Genomic DNA, 27,762 nt, shown 5'->3' on the forward strand with positions numbered 1-27,762 from the left:
CTCAGGGGGAGTCACCACCATTGGAATCAACCTCAGGGGAAGCATAACCTAAGGGGGAGTCAATTTGTGCTAAGTAAAGTAGACACTCATCTGAGGATGAAACAACTTCTTCCTCAGAGGCCTCCTGTTCTACAGCAGAGCTCCTAGGCAAAGGAGGAGGAGGAGAAAAAAGAGAAACTGGAGTAGGAATTTGAGCAGAGGAAGGTCTTAGTGCTAAAAAATCATTAAGAATTTCCTGAGAAAAGACTTGCCAGTCTTTGGAAGGATCCTGAGAGGTGCAAACATGTTTTTGTTTCTTTTTAAGGGGAGGATCAACCCCAGGCTGATATGGGTAGGTCTAGGTTCCAGCACAGATGTCAGACTGCCTTCAGTGGTTAAGCCAGGAGAAGTACTGCGAGCAACATCCAAAGAAGTGAGCCACTGTTCCCCCTTACCATCCTGAATGGACATCTGCAAGGCCTCTGTGGATGTGCTAATGGAACTCTCCTTAAAGGCTTCCAAACCAGTACCCACTGCAGGAAGAGAACCAGGCACTGCACGGACCTCCTGGCCTTCACTGGCCTTGAGAGGGATGTCCAGGTTCAGATTTGCAGCCAAAGATTCAGGCCTAACCTGTTTAACCTTCTTCAGAGGCTCATCAGACGGACCCAATGTACCCTTCATTGCAATCCCTAGTCACTTGAGTCTCAGATTCTCGAGATAGATGTTCAGGGCAGAAAGACTACTGCGGAGCGACTTAGAGGAAAAACACCTGACAAATCGCACAAGCTTTATAGTCATGAGCGGACCTAAGACAGAAAAGACACTGATCATGGTTCCCTTTGTGTGGAATTTGTCTTCCACAATGGCACTTCCCTTTCCGGGATGACATTAATCTTGAAAAACATGCAGTCACAAGAAAATTACAATTAAATTCCCCAATGGGACATCTATTAAACAGCAAACACTCAGCAATCAGATGAATGGTAGAAGATGGCATTCAGATTGGCAGCACAGAAATTTTGAGGATGGTACATGCAGACATTACTTTTATGGCCTACATAGGCTAGTAGCCAATGTGCAACATTGCACATACCTTACAGTACTTTAAGTCTTTGGTATACTGGCTGGACGTTCAGGTCACTGAGGCAGAGAACCCCTCATGTTAAGAATATTGCAACATCAATATGACTACATCTGTATAGCTCTTAAGTAAAAGCAATAAATTCAGGAAGGTTTAGGATTTTTTTTGGAAGTATTTGTATAGGTATTTTTATACCACGTGCAGACTTCAGAGAATTTTTCCTCAGATGTATACCAAATGCTGGAGACATGATGGGAAAAAGAGACATTACTATGAACACGTTTTTAGGAATCTAATGAGTTTCCAGACTGTAAAAAAATCCGTACAGAGTATGTTGTCAGAAACCTTAGGGGGAAACAAATGATTATAACTAAGGAAATTATTAGTTTGATCTGGGTTATAGGAAAATTGCATAGACATGGAAAGGTCTTACGAAGTTTAATACTACTGGCTGCCAAATAGTGATTACTAGAAAATGGAAATCAAATTCTAAACTAACTCCAACTGAAAGTACTGAATATTATAAAGGATATAAAAGAACTGGAGATGGAGTCTTCGGAAAAGGGAAGGAGCAAACTACATAAAAAGAAATGGAATTTGTGGGAACAATACATGTAGAATAAAGTTTGGGAGGACAAGTGAGGTTTAAAGGAAGGAAAGAAGTGAGCAATTTATGTAATGTTGGAATGAATGAGAATTTTTAAAAAGAAACATATTATGCATAATGCATGGAAATGAAAAATGTTGCTATTATAGGTTTTATTTATAAAAAGTGCCTGGGGGGACCAGAAGACCATTTTAATAAGGTACTTACCCCTATGAGAGTAGGGCCACGGCTTATCCCTTCCAGCCATGTGGCAATGTTCTGGCTGGGATTTAGGGCTATGCAGGTAAACTTGCAGTGATCTCTCAATTGCTAAACAATGGATTTTCTACTGCCACAATCCTCCTGGTAATAAGGTAGGCCAGATGTTTCTCTCCCCAGTGTCTGGGGTGGGGGCAGTGCATTAAGTTGTGCTCCTCTCTGACCAAATCCATGTAATGGAGGTGTGGGTACTACCTGGTAATCTGATGGCTACATGGCATACAGTGGATCTGCTTCTAGGCACTGAGAGAACATTTCATCAACATCCATCAGGACTAAGATCTGAAACCTGTGAGTGGTAGAAAGAAAATGGCAGGAAATCAGGCTGGACACTTTTATAGATGGCAGCGAGTGCTTGCATCCAAACGAATGGCAGCCTCTGAGAAAGAAGTAATATATGTTGACTAGTTAAAAATAAGGAGGATCCTCAGTGTTAGATGCGATTCTTTTCTAACCCATACCAGCTGTTCCCCTGCCTCTAGGTTCTTAACTTAGGAAATAAAAAATAAATAAATAATCTCAAAAGAGCAATACATCAAAAATATTACTAAGAAATTGAAAAGATCTATTAGGACTAGTACAGCAACCCATGAACTTAAGTTAACCGTTTGACACCATTATAACAGAAAAATTACAAATCCCTCTAACTATATTAGGAAACTAAAGAATATCCAATAATGCTCAGAATGTATTCCAAATAGCCCCACATACTCCAACCCAACAGACATTGCCAATAAACCAGATAAATTCAGTGTTAATTTTATCCCAGAAATATCTAGACAAACTCCACAAATCTCAGCACCCCATATTATCACCAAGAAACATGTTCTGAAATTGCTATCAAAGACCAAAGACACTTCTTCAATGGAATCTGACAAGATGCCTGCATGTTGAATTAATAGCGCCAGGCATGCCCTTACTAAATCTTTCCTCAAACTGTTTAACTTCAGCCTACTTAAATGATTTGTTCTCAAATTCTACTGAACCATGGTAGTGATGCCTCTCCATTACTGTGGCTTTACCATAAAGCCTTGCAATTATAGGCCCACCAGCCCAATAAGCCTGATATGCAAAGACATGGAACATTCATTTTTAACTGATTTCATCAATCATGATGCAAAAAATATAATTACGTTTGACCATCCACAGTTTGGCTTCATCAAATGGAGATCCTATCTATTAAATTTAGTCAATTTCTTCCAGAGTCTCAGTCAGGCTGTAAACAATGCTGATGCATTTCTTATAGCATATCTTGAACTGCCCAGGATGTTTGACATTATACCCGATGTGGCTCCCAAGTAAGGGGGGACAGTAAGAAATCTACAGGTTTTAAAAGTAGATCCCCAAGTGGTAAGATAGATAGCAAGCCCGCTAAAGGATAGAGTCCATTTAGTTGGTGTGGCAGGTGCTTCATCTAAGACAGTGAAGCTAACTAGTGGAGACCCCAGGGCTGTATGTTGGGACCTCTCCTTTTCAGCATTTACTTCTCTGATCATTAAACAGCAACCAAACCCTCTGCTTAACTAAGTCTGCAGATGTCTGCAAACTGGGTGTTAGAGTCAAGAACCCCTCTGACACCTGTAGCTTTAGAAAGGCTGGTGCACTGAAAATAGGCTCAAATTAAGCAAGGTTTTGTGGGTTGGGAGGGTGGCCTAATGGTTAAGGTGTTTGCCTTACAAACACAAGGTGCAGGGTTTGAGTCTTACAAGGGATAATTGGCTATGCTTAAAATAGCTCGCAAAGGCAGTTAGCTTAGTACTAACCTATGAACCTATGAAGAAAAAGGCAGCATTGTTGCATTTGGTAAACAAACCCCTATCCTTAACATATAGCACTGACAATACCGCACTACAAAATGAAAATGTAGTCAGGGACTTAGAACTTGGACTGGCAGTTCCCTCTCCCTCAGTCATCATATACCAACTGTAGAAAAGTCCTTCTACTTAGCACAACTAATAACCAAAGGAATAATATCCAAATCTAAAATTAAAAAAAAAGTTATTGATCCCTTACATTCATTCAGAGTTGATTAGGCCAATTAGAGTACAAATTCCCCCATCATGATATACCACACAACACATATCCAATAACAAAAGAAGCCCAAAAAATTCCTAGCAAAGATGATTATGGGATTAAATACCCTGAGCTACCAAGAGAGGCTAGAAGATATTATTTATTTATCTTACATTTGTTGACTGGGATAGTACGACTGGAATCATGTCCATTTTCAGTGGAGGATTGAGGAGAAAAGCTCCAAGACAAACAATAACATTTAAAACAATGAATAAATTTACAGATTTGATATGTACAAAGAATGTAAAAACAAATTCTCAGGTTATAGTTTCCCCCAGGTTACAGAAAGGGGAAAATATTTACAGTAAATTGACTAGTAAATTAATATTTAAGATAAGAGTTTGCCAGGCTTGTTACAGTGGCAAAGCCAGTTTAGAGCCACATGTAGTTTAAGTCTGGTTTTAAATTGGGTTAAGGAGGAGAGCAATGTATTATCAGCTGGGAGTAGGTTCCAAACTCTACCAACAGAGTTTTCAATGAGGGAGTCACCGGCTACATTGTTAGTTTTGATAGTTTATGTATCCCTTTACTCAATATCTTACAGACCCTTGATGGGCAATTTTTGGCTAGTCTACCATGCCATTAGACCAATGCTGTATTAGATTTCCTTCATCTCTGAAAGTCTAATTTTTCCACAGAACACAATAATTAGGGACCTACATCTTCACCAGCAGAGGATTAGAACTTGATGGAAAGCCAGCACCACCCTATCTCTCAAATAAATTTCTCCATAAGGTTAATGGTTAAGCAGCATCACATCATCCCTCAAACAGAACCTGATGATCATATAGGTAACCAAAAATTTACCTGGTATTAACTGGCCTAGCTCTCCTTGTGAAAGAAGAATACAACCAGAGGGTAAGTACAGGCAAGGGATTAATAGTCATGAGACTAAACTGCCTTGCAACTCCCATGAATCCTATAAACTAAAATGGAAACAATACTGGTTTTAACTCATTTGTGTCTGCAGCTTCCAATGCACTGTGTTCAGCTTGGCAACACTAGCACTGGCTTTGCCATCTCCCTTCTGATAAACTACAATTACGACACATCAAAAGTGGACCTCCCACAGCGGACTGGTCACTCTATAGAATTAATGGCATTTGGTACTACAATGAAGTGAACTGGAAGTGGGAAAATCTCTTAAATTGAACAAGTAAAGTACAAAGTTATATTACTTGCTCGTTTTAAAGGACTTACTTAACAATTAAGACTCTTCAATTTCATAGCTCCAGGGGGAGCCCAATTCAGCCTTCCAGTAAAGTTATTTCACACATTAACATGAACAGAATGCTGAAGAAAGGACATCCCAAAACAAAGTGCATTCAATTACACAATCCATCGCATTATTTCCTATGCAATTCCTTACAATTCAGACAGACTAATAAACCTACCTTCAAATTATTATCTTCTCTGTGTTTGGAAGATCCTTCAGTTTCAGATGAATGTTCACTGTTGTTCTTAATATTCCAGTAGAGAAAAACAAGGTAAAATGCTTTTAGCAAGGCAGAAACTAAGCTTACTTCAAAAATCTTAGTGTCAAAATTAAAAAAAAGGGAGTGCTGAGCAGTACAAAAAAAATTAAATTATACAGGTGTGGCGTCAGCCCACTGAAGATAAAAAAGCATTCAACAGTAATATCAGGAGATTTCAGCTTACTCATAAGATACTTTCAGCGGAAAGAAATTACATATCTACAAGGCTGTTTTTCATGGAAAGGGAGATGAAAATCATAGAATCACAGAAGTGACCACCATACATAATGTTATAAAATAATTGGGGAAGGCTAGTTATCTACCTTCCACTTTAATATCTGCAACTATCAAGCATGTTTTGTGTACATTTGCAGCTCTGTCACAGGAATGTAGATAAAGCTGGAGATTCATCACCATCAGACAATGGCTAACAACATCAACTCCCATCCCTATGACTCCTTCTATGGGTGTTTGGTTTCATTGCTGTATCCTCTTTAAACTCCCTGAGGAAGCACTTCACCTACACTTTGCTTTTTGTGTCACAAAAGACCCTGCCTTATTCAATATCCTTCACCTTTGTAAAACCAAAAATTGCTCAAAAAACTGACAGACTATAAGGGACTGATTTTAGAGTATAGGCAAAGAGAAAGGGATAGGGGAATCCAAAGTAAAAAACATATTCAAACTCATGCTTCTATTAAAAAAGGGATAATTAGTAGGGCATATAAAACATTGCAGGATAACTATGAGAGTCAATCAGACGAGGTTAGAAAAGACTGTGAAGAGAGACTGAAAATGAATTTTACAAGGGAACAATGGGAGGACATAAGTATGTCTTCCAAGTAGGCAACAAAGTCCAAAAGGTTTAGGATCTTTGGTTGGAAATCTTTGCATAGGTATTTGTATATGTCAAGCAGATATCAAATCATTTTTCCTCGTGTAGATAGCAAATCTGGACGTATGATTGGGAAGAAAGAAGTAACTGGGAACATAAGTTATTGGAGTGTAATGTGTTGGCAGATTTTAAAAAGTCCATACAGAGTACTTTATTAGAAAGGCTGGGTAAGCAAATAGCTGTAACTAAGCAAATTATTATTTTGAGCTGGGACACAGGATCTGAATTGCCTAGGCATTCACTTTTGGAGCATGTTTTTCCTGTACATCAAAGTAAGACCATAGCCACTATCAGTCAGTTATGAAGATATAATGAGGGTTCGTAAATTCACCGCATGGGGTAGCCTGCATGCCCTTTCTTGAAAAGGAAGGAAACATCACTATAGAACAACAAACTGCAGGGTTGCCTGCATTGACATATGCCTAAGCTCTTATATGGTCTGCATAACTACTTGCCTAGTATCTCTGCCTATGAATGTATGAATCAAAGAAAGACAGAATGCAAAAGTCTACCAAGGACTTCTTAGTATAACACAGCACTAGTCTCCGAAAAATGTGTAGGGAGAGTAAGAGAATAGTATGCGCCCCATAACAATTTACAAAGCTCTAGCACACATGCAGAGAACAAGCTGTACAGTTCAGTAACTCGAGAAAGAAGTATTAAATGCAATGCAAGAAAATCCCATTGAAGCCATTAGTTCATAGGTTTAGGTTCATAGGTTCATACTAGGCTATCTGCCCAAGGGCATTTATAAGCCTAGCCCATAGTTATGTGGCTTTCGCCACCCCTTTAGTTTGAATAAAAACTATGCCTATCATTTTTCTGTGCCTCTGTCAAGCAGTGACACTGAAGTAATCCCTGGGGTATATCTGCGATCTCCCATCCATTGGTCAAGATTCCTCTTGAACAAGGCCAGCGAGGTGCTCTGCCTCACATGTACCGGGATTTTGTTCCACAGCATAGGGAGTCTCTGGGTGATGAATCTGTCCCTCCAGCACGTTCTATTTATAACCGTGTCAAGGTTTAAGTCTCCCGCCCTTGTGGTTCTGAGGTATCTAGATTTTTTGAGGTGAAGCATATTCATCAAATCTGGGTTTGACATGGCCTTATATGTCAGGCACAGGTCACCTCTGAGCAAGCGGTATGAGACTGAATAAAGCTGGAGTTCTTTCAGTCGGGCAGCATAAGACATATTTTTGAGACCCTTTATCCTTTTGGTGAGGAACTTTTGGGGCCTTTCAAGCTGCATCAGGTGTCTGGTCAGATACATTCGAACGGGCATTGTACTCAATCATAGGTCTAATGAGTGATGAGTACAGGGGGACGATGACCTCCCTTGATCTAGATGTGAATCCCTTCATGATCAGGTGGGCGATATAGAAGGTTTTCCTAACTACTTTAGCAACATGAGTGTCAAACGAAAGACTACTGTCAACTTGGGTCCCCAGATCCCTGATGAATTTTTCTGTGCTCAGTGGATTGTCACCTATATGGTAGCTAGGGGTAACCTTGTTTTTCCCGAAGGGTATGACTATACATTTTTTGGCGTTTAACTTCAGGCCATGGCTCTGGCACCAGTTATCCGTTTCTGTGAGGCCCTTCTGGAGGATATCTGTGTCAGATGTGTTTTCGACTATGGCGCCCAGTTTGCAGTCATCTGCAAACTTTGTCAGCCATAACCCTCCTGTGTTTGCTTGTACTTCAGAAAAGTAGATGCCGAACAAGAGTGGACCCAGGACTGAGCCCTGTGGGACACCACTTGTGACAGGCTTTGAGTCTGACATGGCTCCAGCAACTCTGACCCTGTGGGTTCTGTCGCTTAGCCAGTTTGCAACCCATCTTGTGATGTATGGGTTTACATTCAAGCTGATGAGTTTTTCGATGATACCTGAGTGGGGTATTGTGTCAAGGCCTTTGCCAGGTCGAGGTAGGCTGTATGGACTGCCTTTCCTCATCAATGGCCTTGGTGACTGTCTCGAAAAAGTCAACCAAGTTTAAGAGGCAGGATCTGCCTTTGACAAAGCCAAACTGGGTTGGATCCAAAGTCTGCAAGTTCCCTATGTCTTTATTTATGAGTTCCATTATGATCCTCTCCATGGCTTTGCAGATAAGGCTTGTCAAGCTAATGGGGCGGTAATTTCCAGGGTCTGTGGAGGCACCGCCCTTATGAAGTGGGACCACAGTTGCCGTGCGCCACTCCTTGGGCACGTATCCTGAGGTGAGGCTAAGATTAAACAGCTGTCCTAACTGTGGGTTTAATTCCTCGTTGAGTTCATGAAGCACACAGCCGGGGACACCATCCAGTCCCATGGTTGCTGGGGTTTTGCCTTAGTGAGGGCAGTTCTCACCTGGGCGTTGGAGATGTTTGGGGGCTACAATCCTCTGGAATAGATATCTCTCCTTTTGGGGGGGGGAGAAGTTTGCACTGAACCTGTCAGCCAGTATGTTAGCAATGTGTGTAGGTTCAGTAATTTTCACATCATTTTGAACTAATTCTGAGCATATCTGGGAGTTTCCTCCTAGGTTTCTAACATAGCTAAAGAAGGCCTTATGATTGTCTTTAGAGTCCTTGGCGATTTTTCTCTCAAAATTTGCCTTGGATGATTTTATGAGAGCTCTTAGTTTTTACTTATAATGATCAAAGGTGTCTTACCTTTCAAGGATTTTGCTCTATCTTGTAGTAGCTTCCTCCTTTTGTTGTAGAGCTTGTTTATGGCTGGGGTCCACCAGACTGGACGCTTGCCTTTGGTACAGAGAGTCTTAGTTTTGTTTGGGATTGCCTGATCCATGCAGTCCTGTAGGTGCTGGTAGAAGGCATTTGTAAGTGATTCAGCGGTTTGAGTAATGTTTACCACTGGCTCAGGGGCCTTAAAGGAGACCACACTAGTTTTTAGAAGTGTGAAATCGGCTTTTGAGAAGTTTTTCACTGTGGTCTTTTTGTTTCAGGTGGGGCGGGATGAGGACCTCCAGCGAGATTAGTTTATGATCTGATCTCACCAGTGAGGGTATACTTCCGGTGTTGAACATTTTGATCCCATGTTCGTGATGATGAGATCAAGTATGTTTTCACCTCTTGTGGGGATGGTGACTAGTTGTTCCATGGCATTTGAGTTTATGAACTCCAGGAATCTTTGGGTTAGAGTGTTCGGGCTTGAGTAGTGTTCCCAGTCTATATTAGGGTAGTTGAAGTCACCTAGTATGATGGTGTTTGGAGATACATTTATCCCTCCAATGTTTTCAGGAAGGCCATGTGAGGTTCCTGAGTTTGAGAGGGTGGCCTGTAACATGCTACAAATTGCAGAGCAGTCTTGCCTATGGTTAATTGCACCTGGATGGTCTCCGATGCATCGTGCGTTGCCACCAACCTTGAGGTGTGGGTGTCCTTTATGAATATGGACACCCCCCCTCCTTTCTTGGTGTTGTCCGGATTTTGGGGCCGGAACGTATGATATGAGGTGAAACCTGTTAGTGCTGGGGTGCTCTCAGGAGCCTTGAACCAGGTTTCTGTCACAGCACAGACATCGATGTTCTCCATATTGAGAAGGGCCTCGAGTGCATGCATCTTGAGATTGAGACTTCTGGCATTGAGCAGCATTACCCTTAGTTTTTTCCTTTTGGTGTTCTAGGGTGGTAGGTTTAGAATTTGAGCCTTGCCTAAAAAGGCACTATGGGGTGGCAAGAGCCTTTGCCAATATCCGGAAGCCCAGGGTGACAGGTGCAAGCCGTCCCTTGCAAAGCAGCGTGGCTTGTCCAGCATGTCATCCCAGGCAGACAGACATTGGATCCCCTTTGAATGACACCAGAATTTAAGCCAATTATTAAAGCTGATCATCTTATCACTGTATTGTGGCATCATTCTAGGTGAAGGTAGGATACTGCTCAAGGTCAGGGTCATACCTGCCTGGGCTACATAATCAGAGAGCTCCTCGACGTCCCTTTTCATGTAGTCCAAGGAGGTGCGTCTCAGGTCGCTGACACCAGCGTGGACAATGACTGAGTCGTACTTGTACCTGCTGTTGAGAGACCTGAGTGCTTGCGTTATGTGGCGGATTCTAGCGCCTGACAGGCAGCTTACTGTGACCTTCTCCTTACTCAGTCTGGTGAGCGGGACGTCAGTGTGCCTGACTATGGAATCACCAATGACAAGTGTGTCTGGCATTTTGTTTGGCCTTAAGGGCTGTGACTGTTTGACACTCTGACTGTGTGGTCTATGTGTTGCATGTGTTGGGTCGTGAGGTGGTAGTTGTTTGGGTGTCTGCTTTGGTGGCCTCTGCTGTTTTGGTAAATTTTGACCAGAGCCTCCGAGTATGTCTTTGTGTGAGTATGTGTATGATTTGAAGTTGTGATGGTACCATGTGTGACTGGGTATGTATTGTGTGTGGTTGCCTTCTCCTCCTGTCTGGTCTTGCCAGTCCTATGTTGAGAGAGCTCAGCCTCCAGTTTGGCCGTATAGTTGCATCTCTCGCATGTATTTGTGTTTTGTGGGAGAAGGAGAGGATTGTTCAGTGTACATGAGGCAATTGTAACATTGCCTCAATATTCCCAGGTTCACCAGTTGAGCTGGAGAGGACACTAGCAACTGATCCCTCGACATACTAGAAGTAGTAGATAAAGAACTTTCAAAGGACTCCGGGGAAGTGGGTTTTGGGCTGGTGGGGTACTATCTATAATAAGAGTGCTTTATCAAGGTGCAAGTACTGTAGGAGTAAGTGCTAGGCTTTACAGATAGAGAATAGTCTACTTGGGAATCAAGTAGAGATGAACTTTTCAGTTATAGGATATGCTGGTTAGATCAGCAGTACAGTTTAGCGTGTTTTATAGCAGGGGCTGAAGGGAGCTAGGAATTGGCCCAAAACGACCAATGGACTACTAGTTTCTGGCTGAAACTTCACCAAATCGGACAAAAGGCCGCTCAGTGCTTCCCACTCCCACTGGTAAGCAAAGAAACTTCCCTCCTTCCTAATAAGGCAATGGATCAGTAACAGGAACTAAAAACAAAGCCCAGGGATCAGCAACTCTGAAACTGGACTACTCTAGTTCAGTAAAGTGGGAAAACAAGAGATTTTTTGTTTATTTACAAAGACAAGGAAAAAACAGACAGTAAATGCTATAAATGCTGTAAATCGGCTAGCGCACTTTAGTGTGTAGCCTACAGAAACAATTTGCAACAATTAGTAACTTAAAGTGCAATAAACAGTGTAAAATGCAGAAATCACTTAAAGCAGCAGTAAAACAGGCGAAATGCAGTCGCTAGCTTAATAACAGTGGGAAAGCCACAAAAAATACTTATATCTGGTAGAAAGTCACTCTTTTAGCTCTCTGCTGCTTGGATCACTCTGCAGGCCACCACGAGGATCTGTGCAGAGTTGGTACAAGCTGGAAAACACATGTTTAGCGTGTTTTATAGCAGGGGGCTGAAAGGAGCTAGGAATTGGCCCAAAACGACCAATAGACTACTAGTTTCTGGCTGAAACTTCACCAATTCTGCAATGCCAATACAGCCTCAGATACAGACTGCAGAACTAATTACCTCTGTGACAATGCTATTTTAACTACAAAACAAGAAAAGTAGTAAAATAAATTACAGCGAGATCCTCAAGACTATGCCCAAATCAGAAAATGAATACAAAACATATATATAAGCAGTTTAACTGAAATTCAGAACCAAGTTACTGGCTACAGTTACAGAAGTAAGTCAGAAACACTTTTCTCAGAATATAATGAAGTTCTTAGTTACATACAGAATTTTACTGTTGCAACACAATAAGTATATGTTGCTGATGTGCTCCAAGCCCATGAACAAGGATTTAATTTTTGTTGCCCCTTTAATGGAAAGCAAGTACTATAGTAATTGCATCGCATGCCTCATGCCATATACTTCTGTCCCAGTGTAACCATTTAAAATGTTATTAGTCAACCTGTGCTCCCTTATATTATCCATGAGCCTGGAAATCTTCACCCCCCCCCACACACACACACACACACACACACATACTGCTGATGATGGTAACTGGTAAAAGATGAGTTTACCTATGGGATGTTGTGAGGTGTTTACCTATGGGATGTTGTGAGGTGTTTACCTATGGTATGTTGTGAGGTGTTGATCTAGTACAGTTGCAGTTTTCTGTGGTCTTGTCATGGTTTTCTACTACCAAAATGAGACTGTTTTTGTATCTCTTCTTTGTACAATGTAAATTCTTTCCAGAATGATTTTAGGTGAATTTGTAGTTCTTAGCATGTACAGTCTGAAGAGCCTTTTTAAAGCAATACAGTTTGTGACATTCTACTGCTTTTCTACACATCACTGCCCATCAGTGTAGTTAAGGAAGGAAACTGCTACAGGTCTGTTTTATGAATCATTTCTGGTCCTTTCCATGCATCCAACAGTAAGTGAAGGATAGTGTGCATCTATAACAGTATGGGAACTTGTCAAAATACTTCAGTGTTTTGTTATAATTGTGTGCGTTAACTCTTTAACCCCGGAAGACTGGGACTATATCTAAAATATAGGCATCTCACTCCCCACAATGCCCTTGGACATATCTAACTCCAGACATGAGTGAAATTCCAGCTGAGAATTTTTTTGGTCCCCCCCTGCCCCAAGGAGAAGAAATGCAATATATTTCTTTAAATAAAACTATAATGAGGACCAACACTGATTGCACAAGCTGGTTTTCTGGAAACTAGAGTACCTGCTTGAGGTTAAGTACAAACTTCTTTCTGGAAATCTGGACTATTGGCAGCAGTTAAGTAAAAAGGGCTGGCTCTGGCAGGTTTGTGAAATGCACATTTTGTTTATAGTGTAAAAAAATAAATGCACTATAATGAAGTATTGTGAATGAACGCTATCTGCTTTTTTCCACTCTACAGCTTTTGTCTATAATATTTTATTACATATGTAAATGCAAAATATTGTATTATGTTGAAGTGGTGGCAAGTAAATTAACATCCAATCTCACCTCGAAGCTGGATGGTACTTTACATACCAGCACTGAATTTATAGGATTTTTTTGAGAGGGAAGAATCATTAAAATAGCAAAGTGAGTAAAAACAGAAGTCCATACATTGATGTATGTTCTGCTGCACCCATTTGACATTCTGAGGTCAGTAACTGCAGGTCTCAGAACAGTGAAGTAACCCTGTGAAAACAGACTTCCCATGTGCTTGCCACACTTGGGAATGAGTCGTCTTGTAAAAAGGAGGAGACCAAGTTCTGACATTCATTTTTTGTTTATAATTTTGGTGACTCTCAAGTTACAGAGCTCAAAATTGCAATATGAAGTAAAAAACTATTGTTTCTTTCCACCTTTCTGTATAGATTATGCTGTGCTGTCCTGTAAAATTACTTTGCTGTCTTTCATTCTCAGTGCAACCAAAAGTGTTACTGCGGTACTGAAACGGGAGAAGGAATGCATGATGATATAACTGCTTGCTTCAGAGTGGATTTGTTACCAAATGTACAGTTATACAGCTTTTATGTATTACCTGGATAACTGATAGTACAGAACTGTAAAAGTTGCTTTTATGTCTCCTACAAGTTACAGGATGACTGCTTAAGGGATTTTCTACTTTGTAATTCTTAAAACTTCTGTAACACTTTAGTTTAGTGCAATTTCCCAAAAAAAAAAAAAAAAAGGAACAAACTTATGAAATTCAAAAAAGCCAAAAAAACACGCCAGACCAGCTGTAAGTAAAGTAATCCTTCTCACTTACTTCATAAGCAAACTTCATCAGACAAGACAATAATCACACCAAACCTGCAGCGGGATTTTCAGATATCCAGCATGGACAATCATGTACAGCAACAAGCTGGACCATCTCGGAAACAGTGGAAGAGGAAGGTGAACAAACGGAGGAGGTAACTGTGTTGCCATGTTGTGAGGTCTGTAGTCCAAGGACAGTAAAAGCAAAATCGGTTAGGATTTTTTTTTCAATGAACATCGTGACTTTAAAATTTTTAATTATACTGATTTTTTGCCATCAAATGTGCTTAGTGAATTGTTGGCCCGTGGGTTTACTTTTGTTCCTTCTGTTCGGGCCAATTTAACTAGAACATTGATTGATTTGAAAAGTTTTACACGTAAATTGAATTTAAATGTGCTGTTTGGCAGGGGCAGCCCGTGCTATCGGACTGCCGGTCTGCAGCCCCCTCAACCTGATAGTACAGATAAAATAAAAAATAAAACAAAAAAAAAATTTTAAATTTCGCGGACTTCACGCATGCGCACTGCTGCTGAGACAGTCTAGTGCATGGAGCATGCGCACGGCAGTCCTGATTGATAATCATGGACAGGAGCGCTCCCACAAGTCTATGCAGTTTTAAACTGCATAGACTGCCTGGGAACTCGCTGGGGAAACGCGTCGGGGTCGGACTGCAATGTCGGCAGTCAGGGGAAGGATCGGATTGGAGTTTGCTGCAGGGGAAGATCTCGTGACGGGCAAGGTAAGGATCTGGATTGGAGTAGAGTTCACGACGGGCAGGGTCAGATTTTGTGCGGGATTTCCTTACTGGATGTATGGTGGCTGCAGTCTCGTCGGGATGTACATACTGCTGGATGTATGGTGGTTTTATGGACAGGGATTTACTACAGGACCAGGTAAGTGGAGTGTGTGTGGGGTTTACTACAGGATGTGGAGTGGAGTGTGTGGTTTTGCTTTTACTACAGGACCAGGTGTGTGTGTGGTTTTGCTTTTACTACAGGACCAGGTGTGTGTGTGGTTTTGCTTTTACTACAGGACCAGGTGTGTGTGTGGTTTTGCTTTTACTACAGGACCAGGTGTGGTTTTGCTTTTACTACAGGACCAGGTGTGTGTGTGTGTGTGTGTGTGTGTGTGTGTGTGTGTGTGTGTGTGTGTGTGTGTGTGTGTGTGTGTGTGTGTAAATGCCTCAGGTGGGATGTACTGGTGATTAGACTAATGGTGGTGTGGTAGGGAATACCTCAGGCTTGAACCCTGTACCTTGTATGCAGGTGTTAAAGACCTGAATTCCCTACCCACCACCATTTGTAAAAAAATTGCAGATTTTTGCCTCATATTTGATCTGATCTATTCCTCATAATATCTGTGTTTTTTAAATATTGAAATTCTTGAAATTTGATGGTGCAATGGTAGCATTGATGCCTCATAGCTATAGGTTCTTGGGTTTGGTTCTTGGCTGGGGTGCCTTCTTTGTGGGGGGGTCTGCATCTTCTCTCTGTGTTTGTGTGGGTTTGCTTTTGTGTCCTCCCATGTTACAAAGACATGTCTGCATTATTTCTTCCTGGGCCTCTGCTGAGAATTGTTTTTTTTTTGTTCCAAGCCAAACTGTCCTGATTAACAAATGTTAAATAAAATTGACAGGCATTTGAATTTCAGACTTCAGGTTTCTGAATGTTTAATTCCTTGCATATTTAATGGTGCAGTGGTAGTATTGTTGCCTCACAGCTATAGGTTTTCTGGTTTGATTCTTGGCTGGGGTGCCTTTGAGTCTGCATCTCCTCCCTGTGTTTGTGTGGATTTGCTCTGGTGCCCTGTCATTTTACAAAGACATGTCTGCAGCATTAATCCCTGGGTCTCTGCTGAAAATTGTTTTTGTTCTGTCAGCAGTAAAATTGACAGGCATTTGAATTTCAGACTTCACGTTCTTCAGAATACATAGTAACACAACCTTTTTTTTCTAGCAATTTTCTAAGTTTATAAGATTAATATTTTACATTTGTCCCTATTTTTGGGACTGTATTCTCCCATTATTGGCTTCGTCCAGGTTTTTGTGCTAAGGTTGACCGCTATGGCAAGAACTGAATTCACTGAATATGTTTGAGGGCTGTATTCCCTCATTACTGGGTTTCTCCAGGTGTTTTGTACTAAGAGGTTGACAGCTATGGTGAGAACTGAATTCACTAAATGATAGCCATTTAAGTTTCAGTCTTCCTCTCTTTTACAAAGCAGCTGATGTGGCATAGTGGTATGTTACTCTGACTGTTTTGCTCAGGGACTTTGGCAGTAAAATGTATGGTGGTAACACAACATTTTATTCTAGCAACTTTCCAAGATTATACAAACAATGTTTAATGTGTCCCTGGTTTTTGGGCTTTTGACCCCCCCCCCAAATACATTTTGGCTTTTTCCAGTTTTCTTGTGCTGTGAAGTTGAGATGCAGTTGAGTATCGAGTAGATTTTACAAGGAACTGAGAGCTGCAGGGGAACAGAAGTTTAGTGCTTTGCCTTGTTAATACTATAGCACAACAGGTTGTGTACTTGCTTTTGATGCAGAAGGCTGTGGGTTCTACTCCCACAAGGGGTGGATGCTGCCGTACTGAGAATGTTCTCCTTGGTGAAGATACTAACTATGAGTCTGTTATCAGTTTGCCATCCATTTCCTCTTGCAATGTTATTACTAGCTTATCATATTTTAATGTAATATAGGCAATTTATTCTTGAGGGGCAACAGACACTTTATTTTTCGATGAAACCATGAAATATAAAGGTGATTGCTAGCAGCAACCTCTTCATTAGTTACAGATTTCTTTAATGTGGAATTATTTAGATGACTTTTAGTTCAGAGATTGTGCATATTTACTGATAACGGACTGTAGAATTGTGCATATTTACTGATAAAGGTGGACTGTAGAATTGTGCATATTTACTGATAATGGTGGACTGTAGAATTGTGCATATTTACTAATAATGGTGGACTGTAGAATTGTGTATATTTACTAATAATGGTGGACTGTGGAAGTCTGAGTAGACTTTTTTTATGATAAATGTTCTCAACTGGGCAGTTTTGCCATTATGGGTGCATACGTTTTGTTTCATTGCTTACTGGAAAAATGTTCAAAACAAATTTAAAACACCCTCTAACAACTGTACTGTATTGTACAAGGAATATAACTTTAGTACAATGAGAAAAGTGTATCAAAGAGCACATGTATGTTTCATATGCGAGGGGCCTATGATTTGAAACAGCCCAAAATTAATCTTTGTCTGCCACTGGCAAAATGTATTTTCTTTGAATGTGGGTTTCAATGCTGTTTCAATGAATGTGAGTTTCAAGGGCAGAGAAGTTTTAATGCTAAGTTTTCATTGTGAGACTGCATTGCTTTGTTTAGCAGATGACTTAGTGTTTGTGCTGTAAAATACAAAATAAAACTTTCAAATGAAGTCTAACTCATCATAGAAGTAAAGCAGTATGCACATTAGTGTTTATGGTAAATGGAGTAAAATAGCCAAGTAATGGTTCATTGGAATGGCTGCAGAGGCTCCATTCAACCATTATTTTGTCAGGGCCAGGGGGGAAGGGCAGCAAACTCAGACAGTCCCAGCTGAACTATACCTCCCAACTGTCCAGATTTTCAAAGAATGAATAGATTTTTGCTTCTTATTTTTGGTTTGTTCTTCATAAAATTTGTAGTTTTCTGGCAAATCATTTAGGAATTAAGTCACTAAATAATGATACACTGAGTTTCAGACTTCATAACCTTCAGAAAAATGTATGTTAAAGTAAGAGCTGTTCTATCAACTGTCTCAATTTATACAAGAGCAATTTTTAGTACTGTTTATATGTGCCCCCAATATATTTGGCCTTGTTCAGATTCACTGCATTAACAGGTTGAGAGATACATGCAAATAAATTGCTTTATAGAATTAGGCATAGCCAACCTCTCAACTGTCCCCGATTTTTGGCTCAAAATGTTGCTCTTCCCCCTAATAATCCCTCCGCAAAATAGCAATTTTGTAAGAAAACATGGAGGGTTTACAATTAAGAAATAACTGTAATAATCAAAGTTATAGATTACTTAGTTGAAATGCATGTAGATTCTTTTATTTCGTCAGCTGCTCAAGGTAGCAGTACTAATATTAAAGTGTCCCTTCCTTGGCAGGTTCCCAGCTGTATTGTGTGTCTATTTTATATTTTTGCATCCCATTTTTCATAAAATTGTGTATTTTGGCAAATTAGTGACAAATCACTAAAGACTGAAGTTAGAAAATGACAGACATTTGAGTTTCAGATTTTATACCCTTCAGAATATTCATACTAATGCAAGACATATTCTATTATCTTTCTAAGTTTATTAGAGCAGTATTTAAAAATTGGCCTTATTTTTGGGCCTTTGTCCCACTTCTGTGTATGGCTTTGTCCAGATTTCTTGCTCTTGAGGTTGAGAGGTATGACAAATGTGTCAGGGCCATCACAGTCAGCCAGAGACATTTCAAATTGTGACATACTTGTTGCACCCCACTCCCCCATGTAGTGACTCTGGATGTGTCCAAGCAAGGCAAGGAGTAGTTGTGTCTACCTTGGATGGGGAGGACACACTGCATAAGTACTACAGTGGCTTTTCATCTGTCCTTGATTTTGCAGAATGGTCTGGTTTCTGTCATATTTTTGTACTGTTGATTTATGCTTATTACTCAGATTTAGGCTTATTACTCAAAGTGCCTGTTGCTCTGTGTTTAAGTAGCAATGCTTTAATGACCATAAGGTAAGCTTGTCTGAGATCGTAAGATGCAAGTAAGCTTTAATAAGCATACTGTTAAAGAATTGCCAACATTGAAAGCCTTTCTGTTGTTGCCATGCAGAGAATACTTGACTAGATAATGTATAAGCCTTGGGTATTAAAGGACAGGATTCCATTATTTTAAAAAGCTCATTACACTTGTTGGAGACTTCCAGTCATCTCTACAGACTTTACCCGTAAACTAAACAGAATGCCAATCATGTGTGGTCCATAACCTGTACAGTAATCCTTTAAGCAATGTATCTTGAGCTTGTTTCTTGTTTGCTTTTCATTTTTACTATGATCATGTTTTCCCCATGAAACAAGTTGTCAGGCAGCAGGTCTTTTTGGATAAGAAACATTTTTACAAGTGGGGGCATCACAGAGATTTCTACTTTCAGCATGTTACTTGGTACTTTAATAAAGCTGAATATATTATAATTAGAACTACAGTGCAAGGAGAAGTGGTTTGAGTTGAGTGCTTCTGGTTTTTCTTATACTTGATTTTGACTGGCATTCCAGTAATGTATTTAAAAAGTAATTTATTTTTTCATGCCTCACAACCTTTTGTTTCCATCTAGATATTAAGTAAGCTGTCATGCAGCCAATGCATTGAAATATTTGTATTCTTCTACACTTATTTTTGTCTTGATTGGACTTTCATAATGATGGTTTGCCACCCAGGGCAGCGTATTTAATTAAAGTTAGTTTTTGTGGTTTTGTGCATAGCTCCTCCCCGTTCTAGTTGGCCACACCCCTTCCCCTTGACCCCACCCATTCAGCTGTCTCCTGCAGCCCCCCTGTGATTTGAAGTCACCAGCCGCCACTGCTGTTTGGTAGTAACAGTAAATTAGCTAGTGAATTTAGAGTTGCAAGTGTTTTTAACCCACTGCTCAATAATACCATATAACTATTTGAGAAGGTTTGCGAAAATAACATTAGATGTTTGTTAAATAATTGTAAACCAGATGAATCCATGTTTAATATTACTGATTCCGAGAAGGAAACTCTCTCTGCTTTAAAAACTAGCGGTATTCGGGTTATAAAACCCGATAAAGGGGGAGGCCTCATTTTTTATGACTTTATCTAATTATAATGCTCATATGTGTGCATTATTAGCCTGTGATGCCTACGAGAAGTTTTCCAGGAATGAGATGAATGGGGCTAGTCAATGTTTTAATGGGTACATTCGTGATTTATTTCTTGAAGCATCCATAGATATTGATTTATTGAATTATTTTTCCATTACTAGTGCTATTACCCCAGTGATTTTTGGATTGCCAAAAATACATAAGGACATGGAAAATCCACCTATGCACCCAATTGTAGATGGTAGGCAATGTTTTACTTTTGAGTGCACAAAATATTTGGATGCTAGGTTGAAAAAGTACCTTGAAGGTGAATTGCATATTTGCCACAATTCTTGGGACTTCCGGAAAGACATTAACAATTTAAAGTTCCATGATAAATATAATTTTCCATCGACTGACTTTAGGGAATTGTATATTGTCATACCTCAGGAAATTGGGCTGGTTTGGGTTAGAGATTTCTTTATGTGTAAAAGAGTGGATGGGAAGGAAATTGACCTACTGGTTTACATTTTGGAATTGGTTTTAACTAATAATTACTTTATGTTCAATGGGGACTTTTACTTGCAGAAAACCGGTGTAGCGATGGGTTCTCCCTGTGGTGCAACATTTGCCAATATAGTTATGGCGCACTGGGAAAAGGAGTTTTTATTTAAGGATGACCTTTTCAAGAAAAATGTTATTTGGTATACTCACTACCTGGATGATATTTTTATAATTTGGGAGGGTAGTTTGGAGTCGGTGGAAGCCCTTATTGAACATATGACTAATTTTACTGATTTTTTGAGGTTTACAGGTTTACATTTGAATTTAAAACCGATTCCATTTCATATTTGGACATTGAATTATGTAAGGATTTAGTTAATAAAAGATTTGTTTTCTAAGATCTTTAGGAAGGCTACTTATTCTAATGCCTTCCTGCATTGGTCAAGTGCCCATCCCGATCACCAAAAGAAGGCTGTCGTGAAGGGGCAGATGGCTAGAGCATCTAGAATGGTCATGGATGAAGCTGACTTCATTTTAGAATGCAATTTATTGAAAAATATGTTTGTTAAAAGGGGTTACCCTCCCTGTTTAATGGATGACATTTTTGATGAAGTCAGTTTTAAAAGGATTGGGACTGTCAAGCCCCTTTTATGTACGGATTTATTGGTTGGGGATACTCTGCCTTCTGAGGTAATGGATATGCCTGGTGGTGATATGACCACGGATAATCTTGATACGAGTCGGTCGAATACTGAGTCCGTTGTGAAAGATGAAATTTCACGGAGTGTCTTTATTACTACATTTTCACTAGACGCAGATAACATTAGAAATATTAATAAGAATTGGTGTTTTCTTAGGGAGGACACTTTGATTAATTGAAGGATAAAAGAAAAACCTGGAATTGTATTTGAAAGGGTAATAATTTGAAAAACATCTTCAAAAGGAACATCAATGCTGTTACTACTAATGGTAGAATGTCTAAGTGTGGCTTTTGTCATTTTTGTAAATTTGTGAAGGTCACAAATTCATTTAATATGTATGGGAGGACCTACTTTCTAAAGGGCAACTATAACTCTTTCTAAAAATGTGGTTTATATAGCTACATGCTAATTTTGTCCTGCATTTTATATTGGAAGGATGAAAGATGCCTTAAACAGCGCATTTATGAGCATATATATAATATTAGGAAATTAAATTTGAACAATGCTCTAGCTAGGCATATCAATCTGTATTGATCGCATGCTTTCCTATTTTTTGTGATTGATCTAGTGGGTATGGATAGGGGAGGTCCTGTGGCCTTAAAATTGGATGAAAGGGAACTGATTTGGCAATTAAGATTTAATGCACATCTTTTCCCTGGGCTAAATGATAATTTGTCTATTAAATGCATTTTAAGATTGAAATCATGTTTTAGATTAATGTATTATTGTGATAACTGATTTGTATTCATCTTTTAACTTGATTAAAAATGTTTGTATGGTATTAGAAAATTAGAATTTTAGGGGTAATGAAAATGTTTGGGTTTTGTATTCGTTTAAGAGTTAATTATCTAATTAATTAATTGATGTTTTTGGAGGGATATATAAAGGTTTGGTGTGATTATTGTCTTGTCTGATGAAGTTTGCTTATGAAGTAAACAAAAGCGCTTATTTTACTTACAGCTGGTCTGGTGTGTTTTTTTGGCTTTTTTGAATTTCATAAAAAAGTCAAACGTAATAGAGTAAAGCGAGGTTATACACTGATCTTTATTTTTGTATGGGCTTGCATGATTGAGTTCTTTTCTTTTTCTGGTTGCAGCTACTCAGAAGAGAATGATGAGGATGATCATCATCATATGGCTCCCCAAGTCATTAGAGTTTGAGATGACTATCTGATCTGTACACAGATGCTGTAAACGTACCCCACCAATTACTTTCCAGCCATCTCTGCAACTGTTTTTTAATTACTATAATATTATTAAATATAAAGGGGGATTTGAGCATATGGTTTTGTCATGCTTCAAGGTTGCTATTAAATTAATTTATTCTTTAGATATATGGAAAGACACCATATAACTGAACGTTTTTTTTTTTTTTTTTACAGCTGACCAAAACTTAAACTGGCCACTTCTGTAGGCATTGGTATGTTGAAGTTCGCTAATCTGCAGGGAGTAGAAATTTGCCCTTTTACCATGTTTGTGTTATCTTAGAGTTGGTATATATAATTACCAGGGGGGTGTGGGGGGTATAGCCTCCCACATGGGAGGTGCAGGGCAATTGCCGCCCTACAAAAAAAAAATAGTGCTTTTTTTAATTGGAGTTTTGATCCTTTTGTATCAATATTTTGCCATTCAGTGTTTTTCTACTTCAGTATTTCAAGGTATATCCACACACACAATTTTCATCCTATGTTTGGTAGCACAAATTTTGTAGCAATTGCGTTTGAACTAATGCTTAAAGGAAGTGGGCTACTAAGGGTATTTTGTTCGAGAATGTAGATAGAAAACTTAAGCTTGGCACTTAAACTTTATGTTTTGACTGAATTATTTTGAGGATTTAAAGAGCAAAGCACAGATTGGGCTAGGGTCAATTTCATCTGAAATGGACAGCTGTAAGAAGGCCACTTTTCTCAATGCAGGTTTGATGTTTTTGAACTGCAGAAACTCTAAATGTTTGATTATGTTCACTGTTGTAGTACAGTTAATGCTTGCAACTTCTGTAATAAAAGGCCTGACATTCAGCACTTCCACAGGGCTTCACCTTCACAGATGAACATTAATACATATGCAGTGTAAGAAAAACATCTGTCCTCTCAAGGCCTGTGGACTGAAACCAAAGCATGAAATGTCAGGTGATACATGCCCCATAAATGTGAGCCCAACCAGAAGAGTCCTCAAAGCTCCTTCTCTAGATACCATGTCAGAGAAGGGGCAGTACCTTGTAGGATTAACAATGAGGGACAGCAAGAAAAATGATGACTGTGTAACTACCCCAAAAACTGGACAGTTACAGGTAAGTGAACAGTGGGTTGGAGGGAAGATACTATTACAGCAAAAGTGAACACACACAGACATCTATAACATTAAACTCCTAACACAGCTGCATTATATTCATCACACCACTCGCTGCAGTACTGATAAGTTCTGGGAATTTTAACTGTTAAGAACTACAAGGTGACCGACCCTGAGAAGGTGTGGTCTCTGTAGCAGTTCCTGTAGTATGGCTGTGACAAACAGTAATATGGCCATGGGAAATCCAGCATGCTCACTAAAAGTAATGACAGGTTACAATGCTTCAAGGAAAGTAAAAAGATGAATAGGAAGGTATTACTAAGATGGTCTTGATGCTGAATAATTGGGCATTGACAATACACCACTTAGAGTTGACGCAGCTGTACAAGATTTGGAAACTTCTGTGGACAGTGACCTAACTTTTGACCAACATGCGTCTACTGTTGTATGAAAGTCCTTCTATACTGCACAGCATATAAACAAAGGGATTGTGTCTAAATCTAGGGAGTTGGGGATAACACTGTTACCCCTTACTCAGCATTAATTGGGCCAGTCATTGAATATCATGGTCTCTTTGGCATACATCTGTCCAGACAAGTGCAAGAGCTGGAATGCCCACAGATATACCTTACTAAAAGGGATACAAGGCCTAAACATGCCCTACATGGACCGACTCCAAGTCCTGTCACTATACTCAGTATCCTACAGACTGTTAAGAGGTAACCTGTGTCTGGTATACAAGCCATCCTCCAAGCCACTGACGATAGATTTAATGCACATCAACAAGTCAAATGGCATCAGAAATACTTGGTCTAATGATTGAAACCTCTTCTGCAACATCAACAAAATGGTTTGTATGGACAGGTATATTTCAGACAGGATAACATTGCTGTGGAACAGACTCCCCATTCACATAAACAAAGTTCATCTCTGTCCATTTTCAAGTGCAACTTACATATATGGATAGAAAATAGAATATTTACAACAGGACTGCCTCCTGCACTCCTACTGATGGACAGAGGCAGATCCTAAACGCTTTATCCCATGCATGGGTCCCCTCAAATTATCTAAGGTATGATCCCACTTTAGGGATAATATATAATTATCAATCATGAGACAGTTAAGGCCAACCTATAACCAAATTGGATAGGTTAATTCGAGCACAGGCTACACAAAGTGGCCCGCAAGGGCAGCAGATCTAGTACTTACCTGTGAACTTATGAACCCTCCAAGTAAGCCACTAATGGCTACTGCGACTCTTTTGGAGTAAGTTTTTACATACCTTGGTAAAGTCTAGCCATGGAAGGAGTAAAAGAATGAGATTCAGTGAGACACATTTAGAGATGACCTGTTCAAAGACTAGCCTGCCTTCCTTGCCTTTAGCAAAGGCAGTTAACAACTGTTGTGACTTCTTTTCTTCTTAAATCCTTTAAAGATAAACTCTTAGTTGCTTATGTACATCCACGGTAAGATTCTTTCCTTTTCGCTCTGTGAGATGGGAAAGAACAAAGGGAGATTACTGACCTGATCCAGAGAAGCCTCTGATACCACTTTTGGGCATAAAAAGTAGGATTTGCACAAAGGGTTAACCTGTTAGGAATGATGAAGTTGTTTGACCAGCAGGACCTGCAGTTTGGATATCTTTCTGGCTAGCACAATGGCTATGTTTACTTAAAAGGCAGTCTTTCATGTCAAGTATTTGTGGGGGTGCACCAGCAGGTGGCCAGAGACCAGTCAAGTTTACCTTCCCTACCACAGAGTTGAAGCTCAGTGGTGGAGAAATTACTTTGTTGGGGGCCTCACATGTAAAACCCCCTTAAGGAACTAATTCACTGGTATCAGGGAAGTAAAGGGCTCCCCCAAGGTATACACATCAAGACTGCAGAAAAGCACAGATACTGGTGACTACTTGCAGTCCAGTCCCTCACTCTGATAAAGACAGAATCTTCAATTTTGCAACGTATGACTGCTTATAGTTGGTTTCCTATGACTGCCTTATAGTTTGTTTCCTAGCCTCCTTTAAAAGACCGAAAGCAAGTTTTCAGAAAACATGAGTTAAAGGGATAAGAGCTAGATTATCCAAGCTATGAGCTTTAGGGTGTTTAGACTAGAGTGTACTACTAAAGCTTTATTTTAGGTCAAGCAATTCATACACTGATGCAGCAGAACAAGCTCCATCTTTTCCATAGTCCATAGAAGGGAGAAATACTTAATGCATCAGCCAAAAGGAAGCTATGAGCAGCATTTCTGGCTTGTCCTTTTCTGTCTTCTGTACTACCCGAGGGAAATGGAATTGGAGGAAATGCGCACAGAAACAGAACTGCCCAGTTTGCCAAGAAGGCAACTGTTGCCCATGTCACTGTAATTGGTGTCCTGGTGCAAAATTATCTGAGACAATTGTTTTGTGAAGAAACAAAAGATCCATCTCTGGCACATACTACCTGTGGACCAAATTCAAAAATATATTATCAGTTCAAAATCCATTCCTGAAGGTTTCCCTCTCTTCTACTCAACCAGTCTGTCAGAATGCTCTTCAGTAAAGTGATACAAGATACTCAGAGAGTTAGGCCTGACTCCAGGGCTAAACATAGTGTTTATATGTCAAGTCTGCACCCACTTGTTGATAACTACATTATTGCCATTTTATCCTTGAGAATATACAACTGCCAAATCTATCTGTATGACTTTACAGCTAAAATTACTGCCATCCTTTATAAGCTTTGTCCCAGATCCCTTAGATTCTCAGTTTTCCTTAATGGGTCTCCCAGGCTATGTCTGAAAACACTATAATGACTTTGTGTGTGCTCTGACCTAGCTTGAATAGGACCTCAGGTTAAGGTTCATCTCTTGCTTTCGCCAGGAGAGCTCTTTCTTAATACATGACAGCACAAGATGTGGCAATGGAGGCGGTGGAAATACTGCCACCATCTGTTTCCCCACATACCACTGCACTGCCTTGCTGAAGGGAGGGAGGTACACCATCAGCACCATAGAGGCCATGTACCCAGTGTTCTGGGGGAACTTCCCTGGCAATAAATTAGATTTTGGTGTGCATTGCTGTTGAAATATGAATTCAGGAATAACACATTCTCCGAGGAAAAGAACAGTGTGTCTGGAAGACACCCCCCCCCCCCCACAAGAACAAGACTTCTTTGGAAGGTATTAAGTATAATTTGCATAAACTGCAGAGCTGTCCATCTCATCTAAGGTCAAAGCCTGAAACAGGCAGCCATTAGTCAAGGACACATGCAAATGACCTTGGTTTTGTAGAAAGTGTGTCCGCTGCATTTGTTCATGTGTGCCCATTCTGCACATTTTCTTTCCATTTTCAAGTGTTTTGTTTAAAAAAAAAACCCTTTCCAGATGCAACTGGATATTTAAGCATGGTCTCCAAGATCTGTAACTTAACTGAAGGGCTCCAGATAGTTGAAAAGCTGGAGTAATCCTTAACACTCACTTGAAGAAATCCATACATTGAGGGTGCACACAAATGAAAAACCCTATTGGGGAAGCACAGGATAAGGTCTCCTCTCTCTCTCTCTTTCATGACTAACATGGGAGGATATCTGTTCCACAAAAGTCAGTTCATTTAACTAAAAAATTCAAAGCATTCTTATTCCTCATATAGGATGCAGCCCTCTTTCTTATTAAAATGGGGACCTCTGACACAGATGGGTGCAGGTTCTTTATGAGAAGTACAAAATCCTGAGCCAACTTCACTAGGTTTTGTGAGACGTCTGGGAGAAGTGAGGAAGGCAGACCATGAGCAGGTGTTGAAGACTTAGGAGTTTTGTGTGCAGACATCCCCACACATCAGGATCAAGCGAATACTCCCTTTGCCCTTGAATATCAGAATACAGTGGCCAGTAAAGTGGGATCAGTATCAACTTCTCCTGAATTTCAGTTTAGAAGGACATAGCACTTCAGGAGATCACTGCATTCAGATGAAGACAATGACAGAGGCATCTGTCTAAGCAGACATCAGGTTCAGAGAGTGCATAATTATCTCATAGGACTGGATACTATTGAGTCTAAGGTAGCCTTTGCACTTCATGTCATCAACCTCCAAGGATTCCTTCTTCCCTGATGCTTCTGTGTTTTTTAAATTAAGTATCCACAGATGATGTGGCTAATGCCATGATGCGTCAGGACAAAAAATGTCATGTTGAAATAGTCTTGGAGAAACGTTGCTCTCTGCTTTATGGTCTTCTGATTATATTTACCACAATGATGACAGAAAGTAATGTTATGCTCCATCCTTAAAATAAAAACTGACACTGACTGCAGAAGTTCTGACATTGGATTTCCTTCCTACAGGCAATGCAGTTAAGTTTACAAACTAATATCCATCC

The 27,762-nt window shown here is 39.9% G+C and overlaps 1 protein-coding gene across 1 annotated transcript in view; it reads right to left on the minus strand.

The window, feature by feature from the left end:
• The window catches only part of LOC122805950 (ankyrin repeat domain-containing protein 11-like), a 297,653-nt gene that overhangs the window by 195,161 nt on the left and 74,730 nt on the right, over positions 1-27,762 (minus strand). The window contains exon 6 of the mRNA XM_044076194.1: positions 5,396-5,461. Within this exon, the coding sequence (XP_043932129.1) occupies positions 5,396-5,461 (66 nt within the window). The remainder of the gene's footprint in view (positions 1-5,395; positions 5,462-27,762) is intronic.

Source organism: Protopterus annectens, chromosome 7.part0, assembly GCF_019279795.1.
Source record: "Protopterus annectens isolate FY-2018-M chromosome 7.part0, PAN1.0, whole genome shotgun sequence".
Taxonomy (NCBI): domain Eukaryota; kingdom Metazoa; phylum Chordata; order Ceratodontiformes; family Protopteridae; genus Protopterus; species Protopterus annectens.